We start from the raw sequence: 27,261 nt of genomic DNA on the forward strand, positions 1-27,261 counted from the left end.
CAGGCATCCACTGGGGGTCTTAGAACATACCCTCCGCAGATAAGGGAGGGATGCTCTACAGAGAAGTGAATCCATTTTTGCTGGGAAAATGTAATATCTTCTATTGATATGTCTCTGTGGAACTGTGCAATAATTAGAATCTTTGTTTCATCAAGAATTTCATGAATCTTAGTCTTGTCGAGATACAAGATTTTAATATCCAGTGGCACTTATTAAAGTCAATAAAGACAATTAAAATTAAGAAAAACCACACAAAACTTCTGCATATCAAAGTTATAATTCATGTAGTCTAAGAAAAGCCATGTTTTACCTAATTCTAATTTTGCTTTAATTGTGTTTTAAATAAAATAATAGTATGGCTAAAGGCCGCTGTATCCACCCCAGTCATACTCACTTTGCTTCTTACCTTCCTAGAAGCAACCAGTCTTGAATTTGTATGTGTTTTTTCTAGCTAAGTTTGTGATTTTACACACATATATGAAATCATCCACTCATCTGTAAACGTTATATAATATCATTTGGCATGTGTTTTAATTCTACTTTTTATCAAGATCTGATTTACAAACTGAAATGCACATACCTAAGTGTACAGTTTGAAATATGAGAAATAAATACACCCATGTAGCTCACATCCCTTTCAAAGTAGAGAACTGGTTGTTATTACTCTGGGAAGTTTCTTAGGTCCCTTCCAAGACAATCTCCTGAACCTTAGAGGCAAGGACTTTTTTTTTTATATTCTGAATTACTGTTCTGTTTAGTACTTCATACGTTATGTACTCTTAGTGTCTGAATTCTTTCACTCAGCATAGTGTTTTTAAGGTAAATTCATGGTTTTGTATCAGTAGTTCATTTCTTTTTATTGCTGATAAATATTGCAGTGTTTGAATATGTCAGGGTTTTTTTTTTTTTTTCCTCTTACCTTTTGTTTCTAACTTCTAGCTTAATTCCAGTGTGGTATGAGAACTTGTTCTATGTATTTCAGATCTTTGAAATATGATGAGACATTCTTTATGGCCCAGATACATGGTCAGTTTTCGTAAATGTTCCATGTACTCAAGAAAATAATGTAATTTGGCAACAGTTGGATATAATGGTCTTTGTGTTCAGATCTTCTAAATGACTACCGATTTTTTTGCTTTGCTTATCCTGTCAGTTACTGTGATTTGTGTTTTGGTCAACTTTTGCTTATGTTTTAGGGCCACTATATGCCTGATGCAATGACTTTTTATTCTTATGAAATGTGAGACTCTGTATTTTTAATAATAATTCTTTAGTATAATACATTTGTCTTATATTAGAATGACCATATCAGCATTCGTTTATTTTTTTTGATTCTATGGTAATCTTTTTTCATCCTTTTGCTTTCAGTCTTTCTATGTGCTTTCATTTAAAGTAAGCAACATACAGCTCTTCTTTTTTAATCCAGATTAACAATATTTTTCTTTTAATTGGACTGTTCAGTCCATTTGTACTTAGGATGCATACTGATATATCTGGTTCATTTAGTTAGTGCTCTTTTTCTAAGATTATTTTTGTACTAGTTTATTTATTACATCTCCTGTCTTGCCAGTTATTCATTCTATTATTCTTTGAGTGGCTACTCTATAGAGATTATAACATATATTCTTTATTTATTAGAGTCTATTATAAATTAGTTCTTTTTATCAATTCCTGGACAATGGCAAGAATCTTAGAATATTTTAACTCCATTTGCCTATCTCATCCTTGCCTTTGTCCTATTGTCATATTTTTCAAATCTAGACATATTTTAAACATCACAGTACATTATTGTCATTTTATTGTTACTATCAATTATGTTGCTATTATAAGCTTTTATTTAGATTTGCTCACATATTCATCCTTTTTGGTGTTCTTCAGTCCATCTTATATTTGCATGTTTCAATTAGGGATTGTTTTTCTTCTGAAAACCTTTCTTTAGTTATTTGCTGTTGACAAAGTCTGTTTTTGTCTGAAAATCTTTTGATTTCACTTTAAGTCTGAAAGTTATTTTTATTGAGTATAGACTTCTAGGTTAGAAGTTACTTCCTTTTAGTATTTCTAAGCTATCATTTTATTGTCTCCTGGCCTCTATTGTTTCTCTCGCAAAGCCAGCTATGAAGTCTTGTTGTCGATCCTTTGAAGGTGTTGTATTTTATCTTGTAGTTGTTTTTAAGATTTTCTATTTGTCTCTTGTTTTGGACAACTTTGCTATGATATCCCTAGGTATAATTTTCTCAGAATTTGTTCCGCTTTGGGTTCATAGAACTTCTCAAATCAGTTGTTTGATATTTTTTTCAACTAGTACGTCTTCAGATATTGCTTTTGTCTCACAGTCCTGCTTCTTTCTAAGTGGGATTTAGACCATTACATCCCTATCACATGTATCTCCTCACACTCTTCTTTATTTTCTATTCTTTTCCCCACTCTGTATTTCACCTGGGTATTTTCTGGCCTATCTTCCAGGTTACTAATCTTATTTTGTAGCTAATCTGGTATTAAACCCATCTATTAACATCTTAATTTTAGTAATCCTGTTTTTCATTTCTAGAGTTTCTGATTGCCTCTTCCCCCTCCGGCCCCCCAAAACTCTGTTCTCTAATTAAATTTTGAAGTGTATTTCTGATAACATATATAGATTTGTTTTTATTTTCTCTTTCTCTTTTCTTTTGGTCACTTGGTTTTGTCTGCTAGAATGCCTAGTAATTTTTATGGAATGATAAACATTTGTATAAGTTTGTTTGCTTCCAGTAGATACTTAATTTTCTTCTAAGTAGCAGTTAGAAATTTGATCTAATTAGGGATTATAATGGTTCAAGGCGGTGTTTCAGGATTAGTGGTCTCAACCCAAACTTGAAGTGTTTACCTGAGCTACTCTCTCTTTGAAGGTTGTCAGACAAACTGAAAAAGAAATAATAAAGATTATTCAAGGTTCTTGGAGCATGCAAGCTTTGAACACAGCTAAGAAAATAAATAAATAAATAACACAAATATTCCAAAGAAGAAAGAAAAGTTAAAAGTTCTTATAATAAATGTACATTCTTGAGAACAGTCAGTCCTTCATTCTTTGCCCTAGGATTGTCCAGGATGGTTAGCAGTCAGATGTCAGGCAGTCAGGGTGATGGATGCCAGGTGGTATAGAGGATGGCCTCCAGGAGGTTCGATCATGTCTGATGGTCTGGATAATGGATGTCAGATGGTTATCAGATGGCCTGAATATGTGATCTTCAGTGGGCAATTTAGAGGATTATCTGGAGGTCCAGATGTATATCCAGGCATTGATGCAGAACTGGAAAATTCAAAAAAGTTTTAAGTTCTCAGGCTAGTTAGAGTAAGAGTGGAGACTTTCCTCGTGCTTCAACCTTTATAATGTTAATTTTAGCAACTTGGTTAAAGTGACTGCATTTTATATATTCCCTGCCTTCACTCTTTCCTCGGGGGTCATGAATGCCAAAATTGTCTCCTCATCTTTATGGAAGTACTATAAGCCCCTTCTTAGCTTCTCAGCCTCTTAACACCTGGTTTGTAGTCTCCCTCCTCACAAGTATTTTGTGTATCTTAGGAATCTGCAAATGCCTTGAAGCTAAAAGCCCAACAGTCACCTCTCTGCCCTTCCTTTATTCCAGACTTAATTCTTGGAGTTCTTGGTTGGTAGTCCTGACTTCCAGTTTTAGGGTCTCTAGCTCCATAAGAAGGTGTAGGGCACAGGCCACAGCTTTCTGCTTATGCTACCCAGGAATTGGCAAATGTCTTAAGGGAACAAATAGCAGAGAATGTAGGACTCAGTTCAACAAATTTCTCTCTAGGATCTTGGCTTCTCATGTTCTGGCTGCCTTGGTTTTTCTGCAGTGCCTTCAAACATATTTTATGTTTTAGCAGCTTTTATAGCCTTCTTTAGTGCGAGAGTTGATCTACGAAAACTACTCTGATAGCTGGAAACGGACGACCAATTTATAGTATTTTATCATTGTCAAAATCTCCTTTTTCATACTTTTCATTATTCTCCCATCTAAAACCTGTTTTAAGGAGACTAAAAACAGTGGATAATACTGAACTATACAGTAAAAATGTGACATGAAAACTAACCATTTTACTCTTAGTATAAAGAAATGATAAATACATCATTGTGAAGATATATTATTTTTCCATGTCAAATTGGGAGTTTTGTTTCTGCTTGTCTTATGCCATCTAGTGGAGGTTTTATTGAAATGAAATAACAAGAAAGTGAGATGAATGATAGGCTGTGTATCATCTAAAAATAATTTTAATTATGGTAACAATATACATAAACTTTATGCTTTTTAAGTAACTCTTGAGCATTAACAATTTTGAGGAAATTTGGTAGATGAAGAATAAAACAATATCACTAGTAAATTCAATTCAACTGGGTTTTATTAAACAATATCTGCTAAGTACTGGAAGATACAAGGTAAAAGACCAAGTCTGCCTCAAGACTTTAGACTTTTAAAACATTAAGATTAGAGGTAGTAGTGGTTGTCTCTAGGAATAGAAATTAGGAGAATTTAACTGAAATGAATATGACAGGTTTACTTTTTGAACTGAGGTTTGAAGAATGAGTAGAAGTTAGTCAACTTATGATGGTAGAAGAGACTGTTCAATGTAGGTGCATGTTCAGGTAGAGAAGGATGAGAGAGCATGTTTCATTTAGGCAATGATAATTTCTATAACCATATCATATGATATTGGAGTAGACAATGAGTGAGAATTCAGCAGTGGCTAGATAATAACCTGTGTAATCTATGCTAAAAAATATGAATTTCGTCCTGAAAGCTATAGAACAGTTTTAAGAATGAACATATTAGTATTTTATAAAGGCTATTCTAACAGCAGGATGAGGATGAATTGGAGCTGAGAGGTCCAGATAAGAGGCTATTGTTCTAGCCAAAGCAATGGAATATGAATTCAGAATTTAAAACATCAAGTAATTTTGCCTGAATTTGAAGAGCATTAATTCCATTGTACCACAAGACGGTTTTCAAATTTTATTTAATTTTATTTAAAATTCTGATCATAAAAGATTCCTGTTAAAAAAATTTTTAAATTGTGTAAGTTAGAAAGTGAAAAGTCTTCTGCTTTCCTTTCTTTACTTATAGCAGGTTGTTGTATATTTTTGCAGAACTTCTTCCATGTGTTAGTATTTTTCTTTTGTGTTAAGTGGGTTTATATACTACATACTCTATTACAATTGGCTTTTTTAACTAAACAGTGTTTTGCGGACACTTATTTGTCAATATGTATAGATATAGTTCTCTCTTTATAATGGCTGCATAATCCACTGTATTCATGTGATATCATCATTTACAAAAAATGCTACGGTGACTATCTGGCAACATAAGTAGGTTTTCTATAGAACACATTCTGTAAGTAGAGTTGCTAACACAAACATATGTAATTTAGAATTGTGATAGGTGTTGCCAAAGTGTCTTCTGAAAATGCTGAATTGCTTTTTACTACCTGCAACAGTGTTTGAGAGAACTCACACAGTGATATCACTGGACATTTTTGATGTTCTAAATTTTCCAATCTGATTTGTAAATTATGATACCTCATTTTAGTTTCCGTGCTTTTCAGTAATACTTAATTGATTAGTCTTTCACATTTTTGTTAGTCATTTATATTTATTTCTCTATTAATTGACTGTGACCTTTGACATTTTTGTATTTGGTTGTCCACTTGTTTCTTACTGATTTATAAGACCTTTTCATATATTGGATCTTCTAGCTTTTTATTGTTTTATGTTTTGAAGATGCTATTTCTAGTTTATTTTTGTTTATGCTGTTTTTGTTGTTTAATTTTTATGTTGTGATTTTTTATCTTTTTAAAAAAATTGTCAGAAAGCTTACTTCCCAAAAAAGTCTTGGGCTCAGAGTTTAACAGGTTACTTCTTTAAAACTTCCAAAAAATAGATTACATCATTATAATTTAAATAGATCCAGAGCATAATAAATGAGCAGAGCATAATGAATAATCAGCAAAATGAATGTTATCAGCAAATTAAATGAATAATATCCAGAGTTCAAATAGGATTTATGTTAACTATGAAAAAATGATTAAACATTAGGAAAATAAATTTTATAAATAGGTCAAGAGATTTTTTTTTAAGTGGATTATCATTATAATAGATGCCGGAAGGGTGTTTTATAACAGTTAAAATCAAAATCCAATTCTCATAATCTTAGTAAAATATGATTAGATGAATAGTTCTTTAATTTCATAAAAATATATCTGAAACCAAAACAAGTTGTATGCTTAATGGAGAAACACTAGCGGCATTTGCAAGACAAGGATGCTTTATTATATGCTCTTTTTCTTGTCTTAAAATTGTTTTGAGATCTGTAAGGCAACCAGTTATGCAAGAAAAGAAAACAAAAGATAAAAATAAAGATAAAAATAGCTAGTAATGACAGAACATTTACTTCGAGCCTAGGGCTGTTCTGATTGTTGAATATAGTTGCTTCATTACCATAGATTATGATAATGCCACAAATAGATACCACTAATGTAGAAACTATTATTATGACCATATAAAGTTGTTAAAATTGGGCAATAAGAGTTTAAGAAACTTGCCCAAGATTACAAGCCAATAAATGCTGAAAATGAGATTTGAACTTAGACAGACTGACTTGACTTGTACTTAGAAGTATACTACTTACATTCTCAACTAGGAGTTTATAAATCTAAAGTTTGATTGGTACAGAGATATGCTCATTTGTTTACATATTGTTTCAGGCTGCTTTTGTGCTCCATAGCAGTGTCGAGTGGTTATGACATAGCCCTGTATGTCCCATAAGCCTAAAATATTTACTTTACAGAAAAAAACTTTACAGAAAAAATTGCCCACCCTTAAACCATTGAATTGTGTTTCTTTTGATAAAATTATTAAGCCTTTTTTATTAGGAAAGGGAGAACAAAATTATATGTACATGGCTGGGTAAGCCCAAGATAATCCACTGAGAAATTTAGAAATAGTAATCATAAAGTGAAGTAGATTTTATTTAATATTAATGCAAAATTCAGTTGGTTTCCAGTTTACAAATAATAACAAGCTTGAAAATTTAATGAAATAATAGATCCTAGTCTCAAGCAGAAATATAAATATCTAAAAGTAACTACAAGAAATGTGAAGGACCCAAATGAAGAGAAGTTTAAAACTACAGTGAGTTAATAAAAGGAAATTGAATAATTATGTTAAGTTCTTGGCTAGAATGACTCAGCATTAAAAAGAATTTTATATAAATTAGTTTATGAAATTAAACATCATATTCAAAGTACCGAAGAGATTGTTTTAACTTGATAAAATGTTTCTAAAAATTCTGAGAGAAAAACATGGAAATAAGGTCAGGAATTTTCTGAAAAATAGGTTTATAACTTCAAGATACTCAACCGCATATGCTAAAGTCTTGCCCTTCCACAGCAAATTTCAGACATCCATAAAGTTTTTAAAAAGTTCTACTTGACACAGAAAGGCAGTTATCTCTGATAGAAATGAAGTAGCTCCCTAAAGAAAAGAAACACTCTCCGGCAGTCCCTAAGAACTGCTTTATCAGTAGGCCAGACCATGGTTGGTGGCTTGAGTTTTCACCACCAGGGGGTGAAATTGCCAAAATCTAGGGAATGTAAGCATCATAAAAGAGGAACAACAAATTTAAAAAAAGAATAACTTAGACTAGAGAAAGAGGAAAAAAATGAAAGAATCTAAAATGACTTTATTCCTGTGAGCAATAAAAGAGGGGTTTGCCTGCACAAAGTAACAAACAGGAATATGAAACAAGTACAGTGAATTATTAAAAAATAAACTTAATATTAAAAATAAATATGCGTGAAGAGTAGCAGATGAGACTCAACTGAAGAGCTGATTAGTGGACTATAAGATATGAGGAAATCATCAACTACAGTAAAAAGGGTTACAAAGGAAAAAGTAAGACACATGGAGAATCATACCAAAAGTTCTAACATCTGTCTAATATTAGAGTTCTAGAAAGAATTTGCCACAAAAAAAAAAAATGCATAAACTTAGAAGAGGACATTGAGACTTCTCGTGAAGATAGTAGAGTAGGTAAACACTGTGGTCACCTCCCCCCCACAGTGAAATCAAAATTACAACTAAATTGTAGAACAATCATTTTTGAAAACCAGAACTAGCTGAACAGAAGTTTTATAACAGAGGATAATAAAGAAGAAGCCATGTTGAAACTGAGTGGAGGGGTGGAGCCACTAAACATGCTGATCCCACACCCACATGTGGTAGTTAAGAATTGGGAGGGATATCTCTGCTGTAGCCATCCCCACTGAGGAGTGAGGGGTCCCAGCTCCACACCAGGCTTCCTAGCCCAGAGCACCAGTGTCAGGAAGAGGAGCCCTCACAATAATTGGTTGTGAAAATCAGCAGAGACTCAGTCCAGGTGAGACAGATGGCTTGTATAGACACAGGCATCCTCTTAAAGGGCTCTTGCACAGACTCATTCACTCACAAACACTTGTCCTAAGCTCCAGAGAAGGGACAACACCAGGGACATGTGAGAAGAACTGGATTGTTTAGCTTCAGGGCCAGGACTGAGGAGCATCTCTTCCCAGGAATAAAATGCCTGCAGGCACAGTTGTTCCTTTGTTGAGCCCTTCCCCAGCACAGCCTGCAGGCATAGGTGGACATTAAATCTCAGTCTCTGTTAGCCTGGCCAACACAGCTCTTGTCCCATCCTGGTGATCCTCTGAGACCACACCCACCCAATTCATGCCTCTAGCTTGAACCTCTTTTAGAGGCTAATCCACACAAGCTACCTGCCAGGCTCTGTGCTGTAGACTTTCCTAAAATCTGTGAAAGATCCCACAAACTCAAGCAAGCAGCGTCTGGCCTCAGCATGCTATATACCTCTTGCTAAACAGCCCCAAGCTCAGCACTAGTGGCAGCTGTCCTTGGTTCATAGCAAAGCCATTCCTGGGTGCCTCCAAGCCCAGCAAAAGCAGCTACTAAGCACAGATCACTTCATAGCCCCTACTAGGTAGCTCCAGGCCAGACACAAGTGGCCGACCTTGGCCTGCCCTGGAGCCCCTCCCAAGAAGCCCTATAACCAACATACCTAATGGCTGACTTCAGACCACACCAGAGCATCACCGAATTAGCACTACAAATGACATACCCAAAGAGTGTACTGGGCAGGCACCAGAGCCCTGCTAAAGTGAATCCTCTTAATGGAGTCAGTCCCAGTACAACAGCTCCATACACTGTAGTTTTGGCCAGTTCTCATAGCCAGTCAGCCTGAGGGTCAGTCCCACCCAGTGGCATGCTAACAGCAATCAAGGCCCAACTATACCAGGAAAACACATACAACATACACAGGGATCACCCCTGGAGTACCTAACTTAGATGATGAGGGAGCCAGCACCACTGAGCTCCACAGAAGACTTTCTACATAAGGCCACTCTATCAAGACTGAGATGTAGTGGATCTACCTAATACATAGAACAAACACAGGGAAGTAACCAAAATGAGATGAAGCATATCCTAAATGAAAGAATAGGACGAAACTCCAGAAGAAGAACTAAACATAATAGAAGCAAATGGTCTACCAGATGCAGAATTCAAAACACTAGTTAAAGGATGCTCAATGAACTTAGGGGAAGAATAGATCATTTCAGTGAGAATTGCAATAAAGAGATAAGAAACATAAAGAGAACCAGTCAGAAATGAAGAATACATTAGAGGAAATCAACAGCAGGTTAGATGAAGCAGAATATTGAATCAGCGATCTAGAAGATATGGTTGCGGAAAACACCCAATTAGCCCAGCAACAAGAAAAAAAAAGTTTAAGGGGACTCTGGGACAACATCAAGCATACTAACATTCGCATTATAGGGTACCATAAGGAGAAGCGAGCAAAGCATTGAAAACCTATTTGAAGAAATAATGAAGGAAAACTTTCCTAATCTGGTGAAGGAAACAGACAGACAAGCCCAGGAAGCACAGAGTCGCAAACAAGATTAACCCAGAGACCCACACTGAGACACATCATAATGAAAGTGCCAAAAGTTAAAGATGAGAAAATCTTAAAAGCAGCAAGTGAAAAGCAGTTACCTACCAGGGAGCTCCCAGAAGACTGTCAGCTGATTTTTCAACTGAAACTTTGCAGAACAGAAGGGATTGGCATGAAATATTCAAAGTGATGAAAAACAAGGACCTACAACCAAGATTACCCTTGTCATTTAGAATCAAAGGAGAGCTAAAGAGCTTCCCAGACAAGAGAAAGCTGAAGGTGTTCATCATTACCAAACTAGTTTTACAAGAAATGTTAAAGGAACTTCTTTAAGGAAAAGAGGAAAAAAAAATTTAAATGTAAGAAAATATCACGAAGAAAAAATTCTCACTGACAAAGGCAAATACATAATAAAAACAGTGGGTCAACCAACAGTAAAGTTAGTATGAAAGTTAAAAGTTAGATGTAGAAAGGTCATGTGTAATCACAACAGTAAATTAAGGGACACACACACACTGAGGTGAAAAATAATGACAGAAACAAACATGGAGAGAGGGTGAGTAAAAGTTGTAGTGACTTTAGAATGTGTTCAAACTTAATTGACCATCAGCTTAAATAGACTGCTGTAAACCTTGCTTAATATATATGAAGCACATATATACTAAGAGATACTGTACTATAAGAGATATACAAGAAGTAAAGAGAAAGGAATCTAAACTAAAGGAAGTCATCAACATACAAAAGAAGAGAACAAGAGAATAAGGAGCAGAGTAATCACAAAACAATCAGAAAACAATTGATAAAGTGGCAATACTTAAATGCTCCAACCAAAATGAATGGATAAAGAAGAGGTGGTATATATACACAATAGAATATCACTCGGCCATAAAAAAGAATGAAATCTGGAGAAGATGTTCACTAACGATACATCTGATAAGGGGTTAGTATCTAAAATATAGAAAGAACTGATACAACTCAACAACAAAAAATATCCAATTAAAAACTGGTCAGAAGGCCTGAACAGATACTTTTCCAAAAAGGAAATACAGATGACCAATAGACATATGAAAAGATGCTCAAGGTCGCTAATCATCAGAGAAATGCAAATTAAAACCGCAATGAGATACCACCTCACACCTGTCAGAATGACTGTCATCAATAAATCAAAGAACAAGTGTTGGTGAGGATGCAGAGAAAAGGGAACCCTCATACATTGTTGGTGAGATTTCAAATTAGAATAGCTGCTGTGGAAAACATAATGGAGGTTTCTCAAAATATTAAAAATGGATATACCTTTTGACCCAGCAATTGCACTTCTGGGTATTTATCCAAAGAAAACCAAGACAATAATCTGTAAAGATCTATGCACCCCAATATTCATGGCAGCACAATTTATAATAGCCAAGATATGGAAGCAACCTAAATGCCCGTCAACAGATGATTGGATAAAGAAGTTACGGTTCGTATATGCAATGGAATATTACTCAGCTATTAAAACAAAAATGAAATCCTACCATTTGCAGCGATGTGAATGGACTTAGAAGTTATTATGCTGAGTGAAATAAGCCAGAGAAAGATAAATACCATATGATTTCACTTATATGCAGAATCTAAGGGGAAAAAAGGAACAAAAAAAACAGACTCACAAATATAGTGGACAGTTTGGTGACGGACGGCAGGGGAAGAGGTTGAGAGGCTGGGAGAATGGGTTGAAGGGTTAAAGAAGTACAAATTAGCAGCCGATAGATGGTCACAGGGATGGGGAGCACAGCGTAGGGAATGTAGTTAGCATTAACATTAATGGCTAGGTGGGAAATCAGAGGAGAGAAGGAGCAATTAGGGGGATCATTTTATGAACTATATAGATGTCTAACCAATGTACTGTATCCTTGAAACTAATTAAAATAAGTTCATTTATTAAAAAAATAATGAAATCTTACCACTTACGATAACATGAATCTATCTAGAGGGTATAATACTAAGTGAAATAAGTTAGGCAGAAAAAGACACACCGTATGATTTCACTTATATATAGAATCTATAAAACGAAATAAATGAGCAGTCAAAACTCATAGATACAGAGGACAAACTGATGTCAGATAGGAGGGGATTGGATACCCAGTGAAAAAAGAGAAAAAATTAAGAGTTCAAATTGGAAGTTACAGAATGGTCATGGTGTAAAGTACAGTTTAGGGAATATAGTCAATAAAATTTTAAGAACTATATATGGTGTCAGGTGGGCATCTTATTTGGGGGATTGCTTTGTAAGTTATATAAATATCTAACCACTATACTATACACCTGAAACTAGTATAATATTGAATGCTCAAAGTAATTGGAAAAAACATTTTTACAGAGTTCCAGGAGAAAATAGAAAATAGACTAGATTTGAAAGATAATGGCCAAGAATGTTCCCAAACTGAACAAATTTTTTTTTTTTGCCATCTGAAGTGTTTTATAGTTCATATTTTATTTAGTTAGTTAGATTTTTTAAATTTTAAATTTAGTTTCAATTATACAGTTTAGACATCTATATAGTTCATAAAATGATCCCTCTAATTGTCCCCTCCCTCCCCTGACCCTCCACCTAGCCAACGTATTAATGCTAACTGCATTCCCTCTGCTGTGCTCCCCATCCCCGTGACCATCCATCAGCTACTAATTTGTACTTCTTTAGCCCTTCAACCCATTCTCCCAGCTCCCCAAACCCCTCCCCTCTGTCTAACACCAAATCATCCACTATATTTGTGAGTCTATTTTTGATTAGTTTGTTCTTTTTATTCCTTAGATTCCACATATAAGTGAAATCATAGTGTTTATTTGTCTCTGTCTGACTTAAACACCTTCTAGGTTTATCAAAGCAGTATTTTGTCCATCCCCTTCATTTTCTTACATAGGGGTCATGTTTTCTTATCCTTTCAGCCACTCTATCTTTTAGTTGGAGCACTTCGTTCTTTTCCATTTAAGATACTTTTTGATAGGAATGTAGTTGTTACCATTCTTTATTCCTATTTTTGATACACATTCTTTCTTCTTAGAGAAGTCCCTCCAACGTATCCTGTAATACTGGCTTGGTGGTGATAAATTCCTTTAGTTTATTTTTGTCTGGGAAGCTCTTTCTCTGCCCTTCAACTCTAAATGATAGCTTTGCTGGATAAATTATTCTCGATTGTATATCTTGGGTCTTCGGTCGAACATTTTTTGCCAAGCTCTTCTGTCTTTTGAGAAATCAGTTGCCAGTCTTATGGGTGTTCCTTATCTGTTTTTCTCTTGCTGCTTTTAATATTCTTTCTTTGTATTTAATCTTTAGCATCTTAATTATGATGTGTCTTGGTGTGAGCATTATTGGATCCCTGATTTTTGGAATTTTCTGAGCTTCCTTGGGTTTTATGTCCATTTCCTTTACCAGTTCGGGGAAATTTTCCATCATTATTTCTTCAAACAGCTGTTCAGCATCTTGATTTTCTTCAGCTACGCCAATGAGACTGATATTTAAAGCCTTAATAGTGTCCCATATGCTCCTTAAATTATTTTATAATCTTGTCGTCTTTTTTCTTGCCATTCTGATTGAGTGTTCTGATTGGGCAGTGACTACCCTGTCCTCAAGTTGGGGTATTGGATCTTCTTCTTTATTCACTTTTGTTTATTCCTTTGTTTATTCCATTGAATATACTTCTCATCTCAGATAATGTCTTCTCCATTTCAGACTGGTACCTTTTTATAATTTCCATTTCCATTTTCATGTTTTTTATCTCTTTGTTGAAGTTCTCACTGAGTTTATCTACACTTCCCAAAAGATCATTGAGCATCTTTATAAACAGTGTTTTGAACTCTGCATCTGTTAATTACCTAACTCCATTATATCTGGATCTCTTTTCTATTCTCTCATGTGGTTTCTGCTTCTTTGTCCCGTTTTGGATTTCTGTGTCTGTTTCGATGTGCTAAGCAAAGCTCCTAAGTCTCTTTGGTCTTACTAGTGTTGATTTGTGTGAAGCAGGTGTCCAATGGTGGCACAGTCCTGAGAGGGGTTCAGCTGCAGGCCAAATTTAGCCCAAGCCTCTACCCCTCCAGGGCCACCTGTTAAGATTCAGCAAGCAATCTACAGATGCTGTGCTTATAGTTGCCTCAAAAGGCCACACCAGAAACCGAGGCCAGCTGCCTCCGGTGTGATTCTCAGCAAGGAGTACCTGACTCCCTGAAAACACACCTAGATATGGCTAGGGTGGAGCTGCAAGTCGGGGGAGGTGGATTTTCCATAAATCCTCTGGGCTGAGCGACCTCTGTTACCCAGTTTGATGACGTCGCAGCTATGGTGGTGCTGTGTCTGTGCACTGGTAGGTGGGAGGACTCCAAAGGGAACAATAGATGCCGCTGGCAGTTCTGTACAGAGTGTGTCTCCCCTCAGCCCTCACTCTGACAATGTTTCCCTGTAAGTCCCTGGTGCCCTGCCCCCCTCCCACCCCTTACACGCAGCCGAACCAGCACCGATTCTCAGAATGAGAAGAACCGGCACCGTTGCTCAGAACAAGCAGGTCTATCACCACTAAAATCCGCTAGTGGACGCGGTCCCTTTAAGAGGCGTTTGCTGCTGCTACAGTCTCCATCTCACTCAGCAGCTCGAGACTGGGAAGCCAGCCCTGTGTCCTCGCCCCGTCCTACCTTCTGCCGTTGCAGGGTGATTTCTTAGATTTCTCCCTAGTTGTATGGCTTATTCCTCTAGATCCCAGGCAATTTTTCCTTGCTGCTGCTCCTTGTTTCTGTCACAGCTTTGATTTGGTAGCCAGAGGGATGAACAGAGCCTCTACCATCTACACCATTTTTTTCCTGCCTAACACAAATTCTTAGGACTTTGAGATCTACTAGGTGAAAAACAAGGTTTACACATGTACACAAATGTATATGAAAATTAATATAGACACATCATAATGAACCTCAGAATGTCAAGAATAAAGGGGAAAATCATAAAAGTTATTTATACAAAAAATAATTATCAAGACAATTCCTGTCAAAAATGACCATCTGACATTAGACTTCTTAATAACAACTGTATATGGAATGAGACATATGGTCTGAGAAATAAACTTTGAACATGTAATTTTATATTTAGTTATCTATCATTGAAGAGTGAAGGGAAAATATATTTTCACATATATGAGAACTTAAAGTTATCTTCATCATGGGCCCTAGTGATATTGTGAGGTTGTACTATGTATAGAATTTTAGTGAAAAGGGAAGGGCACTGAGGACAGAAGCCTCTGAAATACATACTTTTAAATGCTAGGAAAATAGGATCCAGTAACTATTGACCTTTTCCAAAGCAGTTGTCTTAAAAGAATCAGGCAGAATAAAAATTTCAGTGATTTAAATTAAAGAAAGAGAATGGGATTAAAGAATTTTTTACATTAAATCTCGAGAAATAAATAAGGTGGAAATTCATATTGGAAGTAAAGTTATCAGTAGCCCAAATAATTACCATGTCACTTGAGTAGACCAGTTATGAAATTTTATACATTCCCTGAAGAGATCATAAGACTGTCATGAATTAAGAAGAGTTTTTAAGATCAAAGAGTTCATTTGGATTGCATTAATTTATAACACGCAAGAAACTAAAGAGGATTTTTCTATAGATGTAAACCCACTGGAAGAATTGTTCTGTTCCCTCTCAAAACTGTTTTGCAACATTATTGATGGTATCAGTAACTTTAGTAACTGTTTAGAAGCTGAGTAATATTAATATACCTTCTAGACGCTCTAGAGCCTGTTACAGAGAGTTTACTATTTCATTCAGTAAATTCAACTTTTCTTAGAAGTTAGAAACCAATGCAGCATTTCTGTAACACATTTTTTTCAGTAATGCCCCAAAGCTTCTTAGTAAGCAAACTATATAAGCAAACTATACAAGTCTAGTTTTCCTATCTAGGAGGAAATAAGCATCCGTAAGAAGCCATTTATGTCCATGTGAATTTACATACAGAAAACTATATCCCTGCTGGTTTCTGGGATTCCAAAAGAAATTGGTATTTAGAAGAACCTCAATTTCAGCACAATTTCAGAACAAATTCAGTACAAGTTCAGAAAATGTCACCTAAAATTTTTAGTAATAAGATTCAATCAAATGGAACACTCACATTTTAATGTTACTTTTGAATACTCTGCCAAGGAGTGTCACTTCCTAGAAATTATACTTCAGTCAGCTTTATTTAGGTTCCTAATTTTCCCATATTGTGGAGTGAGTTTATGAAATTTGTCCTGTATTTCATTATCAAATATAAAATTTAGAGAAAGAGAACTTTAGATTTCTCTATATCAGAATAGATTGCAAAAAATAATTCATAGGAGATTATTTTGGAGGATAGATACTCAGACATATCTTTACTCACATACCAACAGTAATCCTTCAGCAAAAATTTATTTTTCTAAACCTAAATTTTTTCATCTCTAAGACTATCTACTTTAGAAGGTTGTCATGAGCAATGAATGAGATAATTACCTAACACAATACAATGTTCTTGCTCCTCCAAATTAATAGACATTCAATGCTAGAGTTACAAAATTCTGATCGTTTTATGTTCTAAATTGGTGTTTACATTTATGTTGTTTTTTATATGAGTTTAACTAATATGAACTAGACTTTCACAGATTATAAAGAAATCATTCTGCCCTTTTCATTTTTTAATTCTGTGCAATTACAGTTTATCGTGAGTTTGGGAAGTCGGAATAATAATGGTAAATAATGTTGTATGTATTCCATAAGAAATACCCCAGACAATACCAGCCTTTAGATAGAAAAGAATGTAACTAAATACTGCATAAGATATATACAGTACTTAATTAATTTTAATAAATTTCCAATAGCAATAGGCATGTTAAAATCATGAAAAGGCATTTTAAGATTTTACTTAGTTATAACTCAAATCACTGTTACTCTGGATAAATGACAAGGTAGGTTAAAGTAACCTAGGACTAAATAAATATATAATTACATAAGCAAGACTTGCTGAGTTGTGGTAAGCTTGTTTAAATCACTCTAATTCCATTTCAGTGGGATGGTTTTCTACTCAGGATGGAAAAAATGTTATTCTGAGTTATTAGAAATGCACAAGTGAAATGAGAGATTGTGCCAGTATTACTGAATCATATATTCAGAAAACTGTTTTAAGCTGAAAATAGTTTATGACATGAAAACACAGGATTTTGGCAGTCATAACTTGTCACATCTTCATAAACCTCATTGATATATGCTAGCATTATAACAGAACTCATAAAACTTCCAGTATATGCAAAACATGTTCATGTTCAACCATCTTTGGTCTGTTTGTTCTATGGTTGTTCTAAATGGGCAGCTACTTGGTTTCGTATGTTACAATACCTCCAGCCCTTAGAATAGTATATGTCATGTGTAAGTGCTTAGTAAACATGTCTGAATGAATGAAAGATAACACATTAGGCACTTCTTATGTATTAAGTTATTTAATCCTCATAACAACTTCTTGAAGTATATACTACTATTATCTCCAGATTATAGGTGGAGAAATTGAAGCATAGACATTAATTTGCTCAGTGTCACAGCTAGTAGTAGATCTAAAATTTTAAATTATTCTGATTTAAAATATTCTGATTCCAGAACTCATACTTTTAACCACTGTACTGTATCTCCTCTTATTATCAAGATCTGAAGACCTGTGTGTTAGGCTAGAGATCTGAATCCAAGTCATTAGTGAAATGATGACTGCAAGTTGGATACATACAAAGATGTCACTGTGTATATGTATATATGCTAATACTGGGTGTGTTTTAATAAATAGCAATAGATTTCCCTGTTTTCTGGTATATAAAAATACAGTTGATATTTTTATGTTGATCTTATATCCTACAACCTTGTTAAATTCATTATTAGTTCTGGTACTTCTTTTGTGAGTTCCATTGGGCTTTCTACAGAAAGATCCTGTTATCTGTGAATAAAGACAATTAATTTTCTTTTTCAGTCTAGATGTCTTTTTTCTTGTTTTATTGCACAAGTTATTTAAACTTCTAGTACAATGTTGAATAGAAGTGATGAGAGCAGATCTTATTCCAGATCTTAGGGGCAAAAGATTCACTCTTTCACCGTTAAATGTGACATTAGCTGTAAATTTTTCATAGATGCCTTTATCAGGTTGAAGACTGTCTCTTCTATTCTTAGATTACTGAGAGTTTTTACTGGAAATGGTTGTTGGATTTTATAAAATGCTTTTTCTGCATTTATTAAGATAATCATGGTTTTGTTTAGTTCAAATATCAAACTAACCTTGCATTCCTAGGATAACTGTACTTGGTTATGATATATTATTATTTTTGGATTCTGTTTGCCAAAATTTGTTCAGAATTTTTACATCTATGTTCAGTGAAGATTAATGATCTATAGTTTCCTGTCCCTGTAATGTCTCTCTCCTTTTTGTCATTAGAGTATTTCTTACCTCAGAATTAACTGGGAAGTATTCTCTCCTTTCAGTTTACTAGAAGACTTTGTGTAGAATTGTTTTTTGTTTTGTTTTGTTTTGTTTTCATTAATTGGAAGGATAAACCAAGGAAGCCATCTGGGCCTGTTGTTTTTTTTTTTTGTGAGAGGTTTTTAATTACAAATTCAATTGTTATTTATGTAATTGTTATTTCTGTTGAGTGTGCTTTGGTAGTTTGACTCTGGGGAAATTTGTTTATTTACTCTAAGTTGTCTAATTTATTGGCATAAATTTTTTCATGGTATTTCCTTATACTTTTAAAACCTGGGGAGTCTGTACTGATGTCATCTCTCTTACTTCTGATAATTTGTGTCCTCTTTCTTTTTGTCATGATGAGTTTGGCTATAGGCTTGTCACTTTTATCAATTTTCTCTAAATAAGGATTTGAGTAAGATGGGGTGCACAGTATGAAGATTGAGGAAAAGATAGAGGGGACAGCACTTGCACAGTCCCTCAAAGGGAAATAACTTGGTACTTTCACAGAGAATAAATTATAAGTAGCCAAGAGTAGAAGCATAGAGGACAATTAATATCGATTATAGACTGCTTATAATAGCTAAAGAGGTGGTGACAAGTGGTTCGATTCAGAATATATTATGAAGTTAGAGCCAATAGGACCTACTGATGACTTGTGTATGTAGTGTTGGAGAATAGTCATGAATGATGCTTAGTCTTAGGCCTGAGAATGGGATTAATGGTAGCTTTGTGAAATAGGGAAGATTGGAAGGACCAGATTTGAGCTGTCGTGGGTGAAGAGGCATCAAGAAGTCTGATTTAGATTTAGTGAAGGATTTGAATGATATTTGACTCAAATGATTTTTTTTTCTGTAGTATATGTTTTCTGTTAAGTTATCTAGGAAACTCACTCTTCATCTTACAGATTGTCGGATGAAGCTGCTCTGTAGGAGGTACTCAAGGTAGAAGCAATGCTTAACAACTGTCTTAACATATTATTTCCCATAAAACATTGAAATTGTAATATCCTAGGAAATAGAAGAAACATAAATTGTGAATCTTTTTGTGCTGAAGACATTGGTGTGAAGTGATTATATTTGGGGTATACCTTATGTTAACAAACCTTATAGAGAAATAGTCTATTTATAGGTAGTGTATGTAATGTAAGCAACTAAGATGAACTTCTTTAATGAAATCAAAATAGAATTGTGAATTTATTTTTCTTTTGTGAAGTTTTTATATTTAAATCAGATATTTAAGATGACTCAGGAAGATTGGGCCCAGAATCCCAGACCTCCTTTAAAACAGACCATGATATTACATTTAGCCCATGTAAAACTGACAGAATCTTTCTGATGTCCTTTGTACTCGGTCCAGAAGCTGACTAACTTTCAGGAGCAGACGCATTGAATCTTTAATTTTGGAAAATGATACACGAGAGGGAAATCACTATACTCTCTCGGAAAATAATCTGATAATCTGACTTAATCTCTTTCTTGATCATAGTAAGCCTTTTAGTCAAGGTAAAATTCTTTCAGTCCTAAACTAAAGTAGAACCATACTAGAATACATAACAAATAAGAAGAAGTTTTAAACTTATATTTTTATTTCAGCAATCACTAAATAAAATATAATAAGCTTTTAGTATGAGCAATCCTGAGAGGGCAGATACCTAATTTGTGTCATTCATCACTATATTCCCACTGTATGCATAATGCAGGTATTTGATATTTTTCTACTTGAATATGTAAATTAATGAAACCTCATATTAGGAAGTGTGGGTTGTTTAGTGACTTTTTTTCTGAAACATGTTTCTTCACTAGAGGGTGCTGTGTAAGCATGCAGTATTTCAATGTCATGTTCTTATTTGCTGGGAGATTGGATTTTTAAATAACTGATTTATTAAAAGTTTCTTTTTCTTTCTTTTTTTGTTTTCAAAAAATACTGGTGGTATTGTGTACCTTAAAATTCATGAACTTGAATAACTGTTAATGGCATCATTAGCACAAATGTTTCTTTTCCTCCTCTTTTTTAGGAGACTTATGACTCCAATCATGTATGCTGCACGAGATGGTCACCCTCAGGTTGTTGCTGTCCTTGTTGCTCATGGAGCAGAAGTTAATACCCAAGACGAGAATGGTTATACAGTGAGAATCGATTATACAATGTTCCTTTTTATTTCTAAGTGTCGATATCTCTTTATTAATAGTAAGCAACAAAATTTTTTAAGAAGTAAAAATCACAGAAGGGCTGGGATATAATTGTAATTTGGTGAAGAAAAGCAACAGCTGAAGTAGAAAAAGGAGTTATCTGTCTCTCTCAGTCCTCACCCTTGACATAGAAGCTATAACACACAACAAAGCCTCGGTTCTAGAATACACGTAGATTTTTTTTATAGAAAGCAGTTCAGTGATTGGCAGGTAAATCTTTTTATTATGTAACAATACTCAAGTACGTAAAACATTTGCTTTGATAAAGTCGATGAGTATTGGAAGTTCTCTTTGCAATTATAATTTTTAAAACATGTTTACATTATATCGTGAAATGAAGAGATTGCATCATTTCATTAATTAACCATGTTCATATTTTTATTGTGCCATAAATACTATTCTCTCTGTCTCGTGTATAGTCTTTTTCTTTAAGCAATCTTTTCCCCCCACTTTTACAGGCTTTAACATGGGCAGCACGTCAGGGACATAAAAATGTGGTTTTGAAGTTGCTTGAACTCGGAGCTAATAAAATGCTACAAACCAAAGATGGAAAGACACCGAGTGAGATTGCAAAAAGAAATAAACATCTAGAGGTATTGTTTTATATATTAAACTAATTTTTATGTGGCATATTATGTTATTTGTTGAACTTTCATATTATTTTGTTAAAATTCACAACTATAATAATAACGTATCTGGCTATTATTAAATGTTTATGTAATTTTCTGTCAGGTAAGGAAAAATTTATTTTACTGGAGTATTCATCCTTTAATAAATAACAGGAATTTATAATGTGGTAATGTAAAAGCTATATAAAGAGATAATAAAGTTGTATTCTGACCTTAGAAATAAAAATATAACAATTTACTTAAACATTTCAAACTGGTCCATATTTTTAAAAAATTAATTAGTGTATTAATAAAGCTAGTAAAACTTTAAAATTTGAACATGTAATTAAAATATTGTTTTCAAATTTTAATGCATATCAGACAATTTAAAAAGTAAATCCTTAAAGCTACATTTACTTGTATACATGTGACAAGGTGTATAATATATAATAAAGTGATAACATACGTAGGTATATAGTCTACTATTATTCAGATGTTAAAGTCAATTCAATGCCATACATTAAATTATTATATTGATACAAACTTTTATTCTGATTATTAAAACTCTCGGCCCAAGGTCTTTGATTTCTCATGTCTAAGCAAGGATCAATTACAGTATAACCTTAAAGCTCAGTTATATCTTACAAGAGCTTCTAAAGCTGAGTTTCTAAATTTGAAAGCATGTGATAAGGGTCTATCATATGCACTTTTGTTGCAAATAAAATATCTTTATTTTTTAAGCATTCTGATAAACATGTCTATCATTTTCTAACTCAGGTCTACATTTCCCAAAGTATTCAAGAGTAAATAAATGCTAATCACTAAAGCCCTGTGAATCATCAAGAAGAAATTTATAGATGTTTTGCTAGGCTTTGAAATTTTAAAGACTTAATTAATTTACTGCATTATTAAATTTAGGGTACATGACACTGAATTTGATATATTAAGAAATTTATGAACATCAAAGATTAATTTGAGTCATAAATTGTTTCTTAAAGTGAGATTTGATTTTATATTTTAGCTGATTATGTGACATAACTGTGACTTAGTAAAAAGTTAGATTTTAAAACTAAAAACTTTGACTATATCTCTTTAAGATGTATAGTTGGAATTTGTATACATTTGGTTATGCTTATTATGTCCTCTCTACTTAGCAATGTATCTAAGTACTGCCTTAGTACTTAATCTGAGTCATTTACCAAAACGGAATTTTTACTTTTGTTTTATATCTTAGGGAAATTTTTATTAATTACTATCTTTTTTAAATTTTTACTATTTTGAATTACATGTACTTTTTTTTCCTTTTCTGATTATTACTTTACATCATGGAAATATTTACTTGATTTTTGAAAAGTAATTCTCAGGGTGGTAAATTGTGAAAGTTCTGACCCTTTCACCTTGGAAAAATTTCTAGATAAAATAACATGTTTAGTTTCTTCTGACTGTAAGTGATAGTATTTAATAGTGTTAACTGTATTTGAATGGATTAACTCTTTTCAGATCTTCAACTTCCTTTCTTTGACTTTAAATCCATTGGAAGGGAAGCTTCAACAGCTAACTAAAGAAGAGACTATTTGTAAACTACTGACAGCAGATTCTGATAAAGAAAAAGATCACATATTTAGGTAACATAAAATGTTTTTGTTAAACAGAGTACATATAAATGAGTAAAAATTATGCATGTTTTTATTACTTCTAGTATATGTGATGACATATACTTCTAGTATATGTGATATTTTAAACTTTTATAAACATTTTTAAATATTGCTTAGAAATGTATGGATTTTAAGTGCTTTGTTCTCCAGAATTTGAGAAAAAAATTTATATGTGTGCTGAAAGTAATGAGAATAATTTTTTACTTTAAATAAGATATCCACAATAAAATTTATTTCCAAAGGTTTCGAAATTATATTTTTGTTAGTGTTCAAATAATACTAGATCTTGCTTTCTAATTCTTTTTAACAGACTTCTCATTTTATAAGCTAAAATTTTCCCTGAACACCTTTGTTAAGACCACAAAATTATAGTCTATTTACCCAGATTTAAAATTATTATTAAATTTTTACTTCCTGTAATTAAGAGATTTTCATGTACAGAGATCTCATGAGAAACATACATATTGGCAGGTATTTTCATTCTTAGGAAAGATGAGCTATATTTTACTATTGTCATTTTCTGTTTCCTTATGTCTTTGCTCAATAAATATTCCTTGATGTTACATAGTGTGTAAATATGAAAATATATTCTATATAGATTCATTTTTACTCATTCTCATTCTCTCTCTGCATTATAAATATGTATTTATTGTTTGTGCATTTATAGTTTTTTTCTGAAATTTACATTGCTATAAATATATATATATAGTTCATATACAGCATTTGGAGATCTGGAGATATTTTTACATGGTCTTGGACTCGAACATATGACAGATTTATTAAAGGTAAGATATTACATAAGCTACAATGAAGTATGTATATTTATTTGTTGGAAAACATAATGTTAAATATGCATAAGCATGGTTATGAAAGGATCCCAAACGTATTTCTCTCCATAATTCATAGTACATCCCATTTTAAACTTAATAAGCATTTCAAAAATTTATTATTTTAGAAATTTACATAAATTAGAATCTAGTTGGATTAAACAGCTTTCACCCACTGCCTAAACTTCACAGAATTCCTGCTGGTACATCTAAGCCTTTATTTATTTATTTCTTTACAGTTGCTATATAGAATGTTAGATGCATAATTTTTAAACCAAACAAACCTGTTATCAGATTCTTGCATTAATGGTTACTAACTGAAATATGTTACTTAAATCTCTGTCTTTTTTTTTTTTTCATAAGGATAATACCTAGTGTAGGATTGTTATAAAGATTAAATCCACATGCCAAGCACCGTTGTAGGTACCTCAGGTACGCGTCCTGGGATTTGAGTAGATGACAATTATCACCTGATAAGCTGATAGTGAAGCATTAAAGCACTATTTAAAATAGGCTTTCCTTAGGAATATGTGCATTCTGTTTAGGTAGTTCAGAATTGGACTTCATTGTACAATCTTGAAACTCGTTATTTGAGAAATGCTGAGTTAAACTAAATGTGATATATTTAGAAATTTAAAATATTCAAAAAACATAATTTGTCAAATTTTTTATAAGAGCTATTTTTCTTATGTAAGAAATGTGTAAGTTGTAATCATTTTCTTTGAACCCAGAAAACTAGCTATGTTTATACTTTTTTAGTTGTACATATTATGACACTCATTATATCTACTCAGTCATATAATTGTGTACCCTCTTGTCCTATCCCTTCTAGAAAGCTGAAAGTTGTTTAGGAGGGTAGCATATAACTGACTAATTTATGTACACGTGGCTGCTTCTCCTCCTACTGTTTTATTTTTATTGACAAGTGGTGTTTTTTTCCCCCCTTTTCTATAGGAAAGGGATATAACTTTAAGACATCTTTTGACCATGAGGAAAGATGAGTTTACAAAGGTAGTGTCAATTTCAAAAAAAAAACTGGAGACATTATTTATCTTTCATATTTCTAAAATTGTGGAGCATTTTATTGTCGAGTTTAAAGATCCTAGAGCTATAGACTATGAATGACCTTTTGCTGGATTCTGAATTAGATATGATTACAGATAACCATAACGAAAATCTTCTGTTAAGAGTACTAAGCTGCTTTTTAAGAACATTTAAAGTCTTAAGAGTAATTTTTTTTTTAAGATTAGCCATGACATCTCAGCTAAAACCCATGCTTCATTTCTAAATGTAAATTAGATTTGTAAAACAGTAGAAAGCATGTTACTTAGGAATAAGAGGGTCGTGTGTATGTGTGTGGGTATGAACGTGTCATCCAATTACTGCCTTTTGCTGGCTTCTCAAAATGATCAAGACCTGTTATTTTATCATCTAGTACTATTAAGGAGCAATTTGAAAATACTTTGGGATATATGAGAGATACTTTAATAAATGGGCTACCCAAAAAGGTGTCATCTTCCTGAACATACTGGAACACATTGGCATGAACACATTGGAAATTCGAAATCTTCAGTATCACTGAAAATCAAAATAAACATACTACTTAGCTAAATCCAGGATGTAAAATTTAGTTAATACTAAGGGCAATTCTCACTTAATCACTGATAAAAATTTTAAATAATATTTTGAAAGAAAAATTGTTTTATTGTGATTTTTTGGAAAGACTATAAAAATGTAGTAATATGTTTTTAGAATCCATTGCAATTGTTATGTATTGTAAAAAATTGACTGTAGTTACTATATTTCTAAATATTTTAATGATGTAACCTTTTCAAAGTTATAAGCAAATCATGTTTTCAGTATGTTTATTATTTTTCAGTATGTATTTTTTTCAAGATGTAAACTGATCACATGAGAAACTTCTTTAGTAATTTTGAATATTAAATTATTCAAATATGACTGACTACCTTATTGAACCTTAAAATTATTTCTGTTTAGAATGGAATTACCAGTAGAGATCAGCAGAAAATTCTGGCTGCTCTTAAAGAACTAGAGGTAGAAGAAATAAAATTTGGAGAATTACCTGAAGTGGCAAAGTTGGAAATCAGGTAAAATTAACTTATTGCTTTACATTACTGTAGTTTAGAACCAACTGTTCTTTTATAGTTTAATTTTTATAATGTTCCAGTCATTTTACTTGCTACCAGAATTTACCTAGGGAAACGGATAGTTCATTTTGCAACATACTATGTTCTAAAATGGGAGGTGCTTTATAAAGTCAATTTTTAAAAAGTCATTTTACCAGAACAGTGCACCTTCTTGTTAACTCACATAAATTCATTCATTTTTTGTTTTATTGTTTATTGCATTTTGTTAAATGAACTATAAAAGAGATGCCATGCTTTTTGTAGTGTAGCTTTTACTCTCTTTAAATCATTTTAAGTGTCAAATTGGAAATTCAAAGTAGTGATATTTTCACTTAGGGGAAAAAAAAGAGTTTCTCCTGTAGCTTGGCTCTATTTTCAGCCTTATTCTGTAAGAAATTATGTTACCTATAAAGTTCATTTATAAACTTAATAAACAATGATTATTATTAATATTAGTAACCTAAAATTTATTTTGAAAATAACATTGGATTTTATTAATATATTATGGAGCAGTAAAGGATTTTAACTTTTTAATTGAAATAATAATTTCAATTTATTTATTATATTCCATTAAATAAATTGATTTAATTGAAATAAGTATTTCAATTAGATTAACAGGAAATTTACAAGGATGTATACTGGGAGGGCTCATGCACCCTTCTCCCAGTCTCATTCAATTTTAATACCTTGCATCACTAAACTACAATATCAAAACCAAAAAACTGATATTGGTACAATCCACATAGCTTATTTGTATTTCACCAGTTATACATGTACTCATTTGCATATGTGTGTATAATGCTATGCAATTTTATCATGTATGTAGCTTTATGTAATCGCTGTAATAATCAATACACCTAACATACTATTACCACAAGGCTCCCTCATACTGCCCCTTTATAGCCACACCCATCTCTTCTCTCATCCCTAACCCCTAGCAACTAATAATTTGTTATCCATTTTTAAATGATCTTATTTCATGAATGTTACATAAATGGAATCATACAGTATGTAACCTTTTTTGGTTGGCCTTTTTCAGTCAGCCTAATTTCTTTGAGTTTTATCCAAGTTATATTCTATAAAATATAATACTTTTAAGTCCAGTAGTATCACTACTAGTTAGCTTGCCTAAAACTAACATTGCAATTATGATAAACATTAATTAAACACATGAATAATAGATTTATACACCATTTTAGAATTTAGAGAAGTCTTCCAGGGGATAATTTAGGTGATCCAGATTTCTTTTTTAAAAAAACTTCATTGCAGAGTTAAATATTTGCCTTTCTCTTAATATATCTCCTTATAACAAGAAGATCTATATTCAAAATAATCCCTCATCAATGTTTCAAAATAAAATTATGGGTCTTAA

At 33.0% G+C, this 27,261-nt stretch overlaps 1 protein-coding gene across 1 annotated transcript in view; it reads left to right on the plus strand.

Moving 5' to 3' along the window:
- ASZ1 (ankyrin repeat, SAM and basic leucine zipper domain containing 1) overlaps positions 1-27,261 on the plus strand; it is a 52,815-nt gene that overhangs the window by 16,210 nt on the left and 9,344 nt on the right. The window contains exons 5-10 of the mRNA XM_016135475.2: positions 20,478-20,589; positions 21,111-21,245; positions 22,761-22,885; positions 23,625-23,700; positions 24,697-24,753; positions 25,741-25,850. Of these exons, the coding sequence (XP_015990961.2) occupies positions 20,478-20,589; positions 21,111-21,245; positions 22,761-22,885; positions 23,625-23,700; positions 24,697-24,753; positions 25,741-25,850 (615 nt within the window). The remainder of the gene's footprint in view (positions 1-20,477; positions 20,590-21,110; positions 21,246-22,760; positions 22,886-23,624; positions 23,701-24,696; positions 24,754-25,740; positions 25,851-27,261) is intronic.

This window comes from Rousettus aegyptiacus, unplaced genomic scaffold, assembly GCF_014176215.1.
Source record: "Rousettus aegyptiacus isolate mRouAeg1 unplaced genomic scaffold, mRouAeg1.p scaffold_m13_p_13, whole genome shotgun sequence".
NCBI lineage: Eukaryota > Metazoa > Chordata > Mammalia > Chiroptera > Pteropodidae > Rousettus > Rousettus aegyptiacus.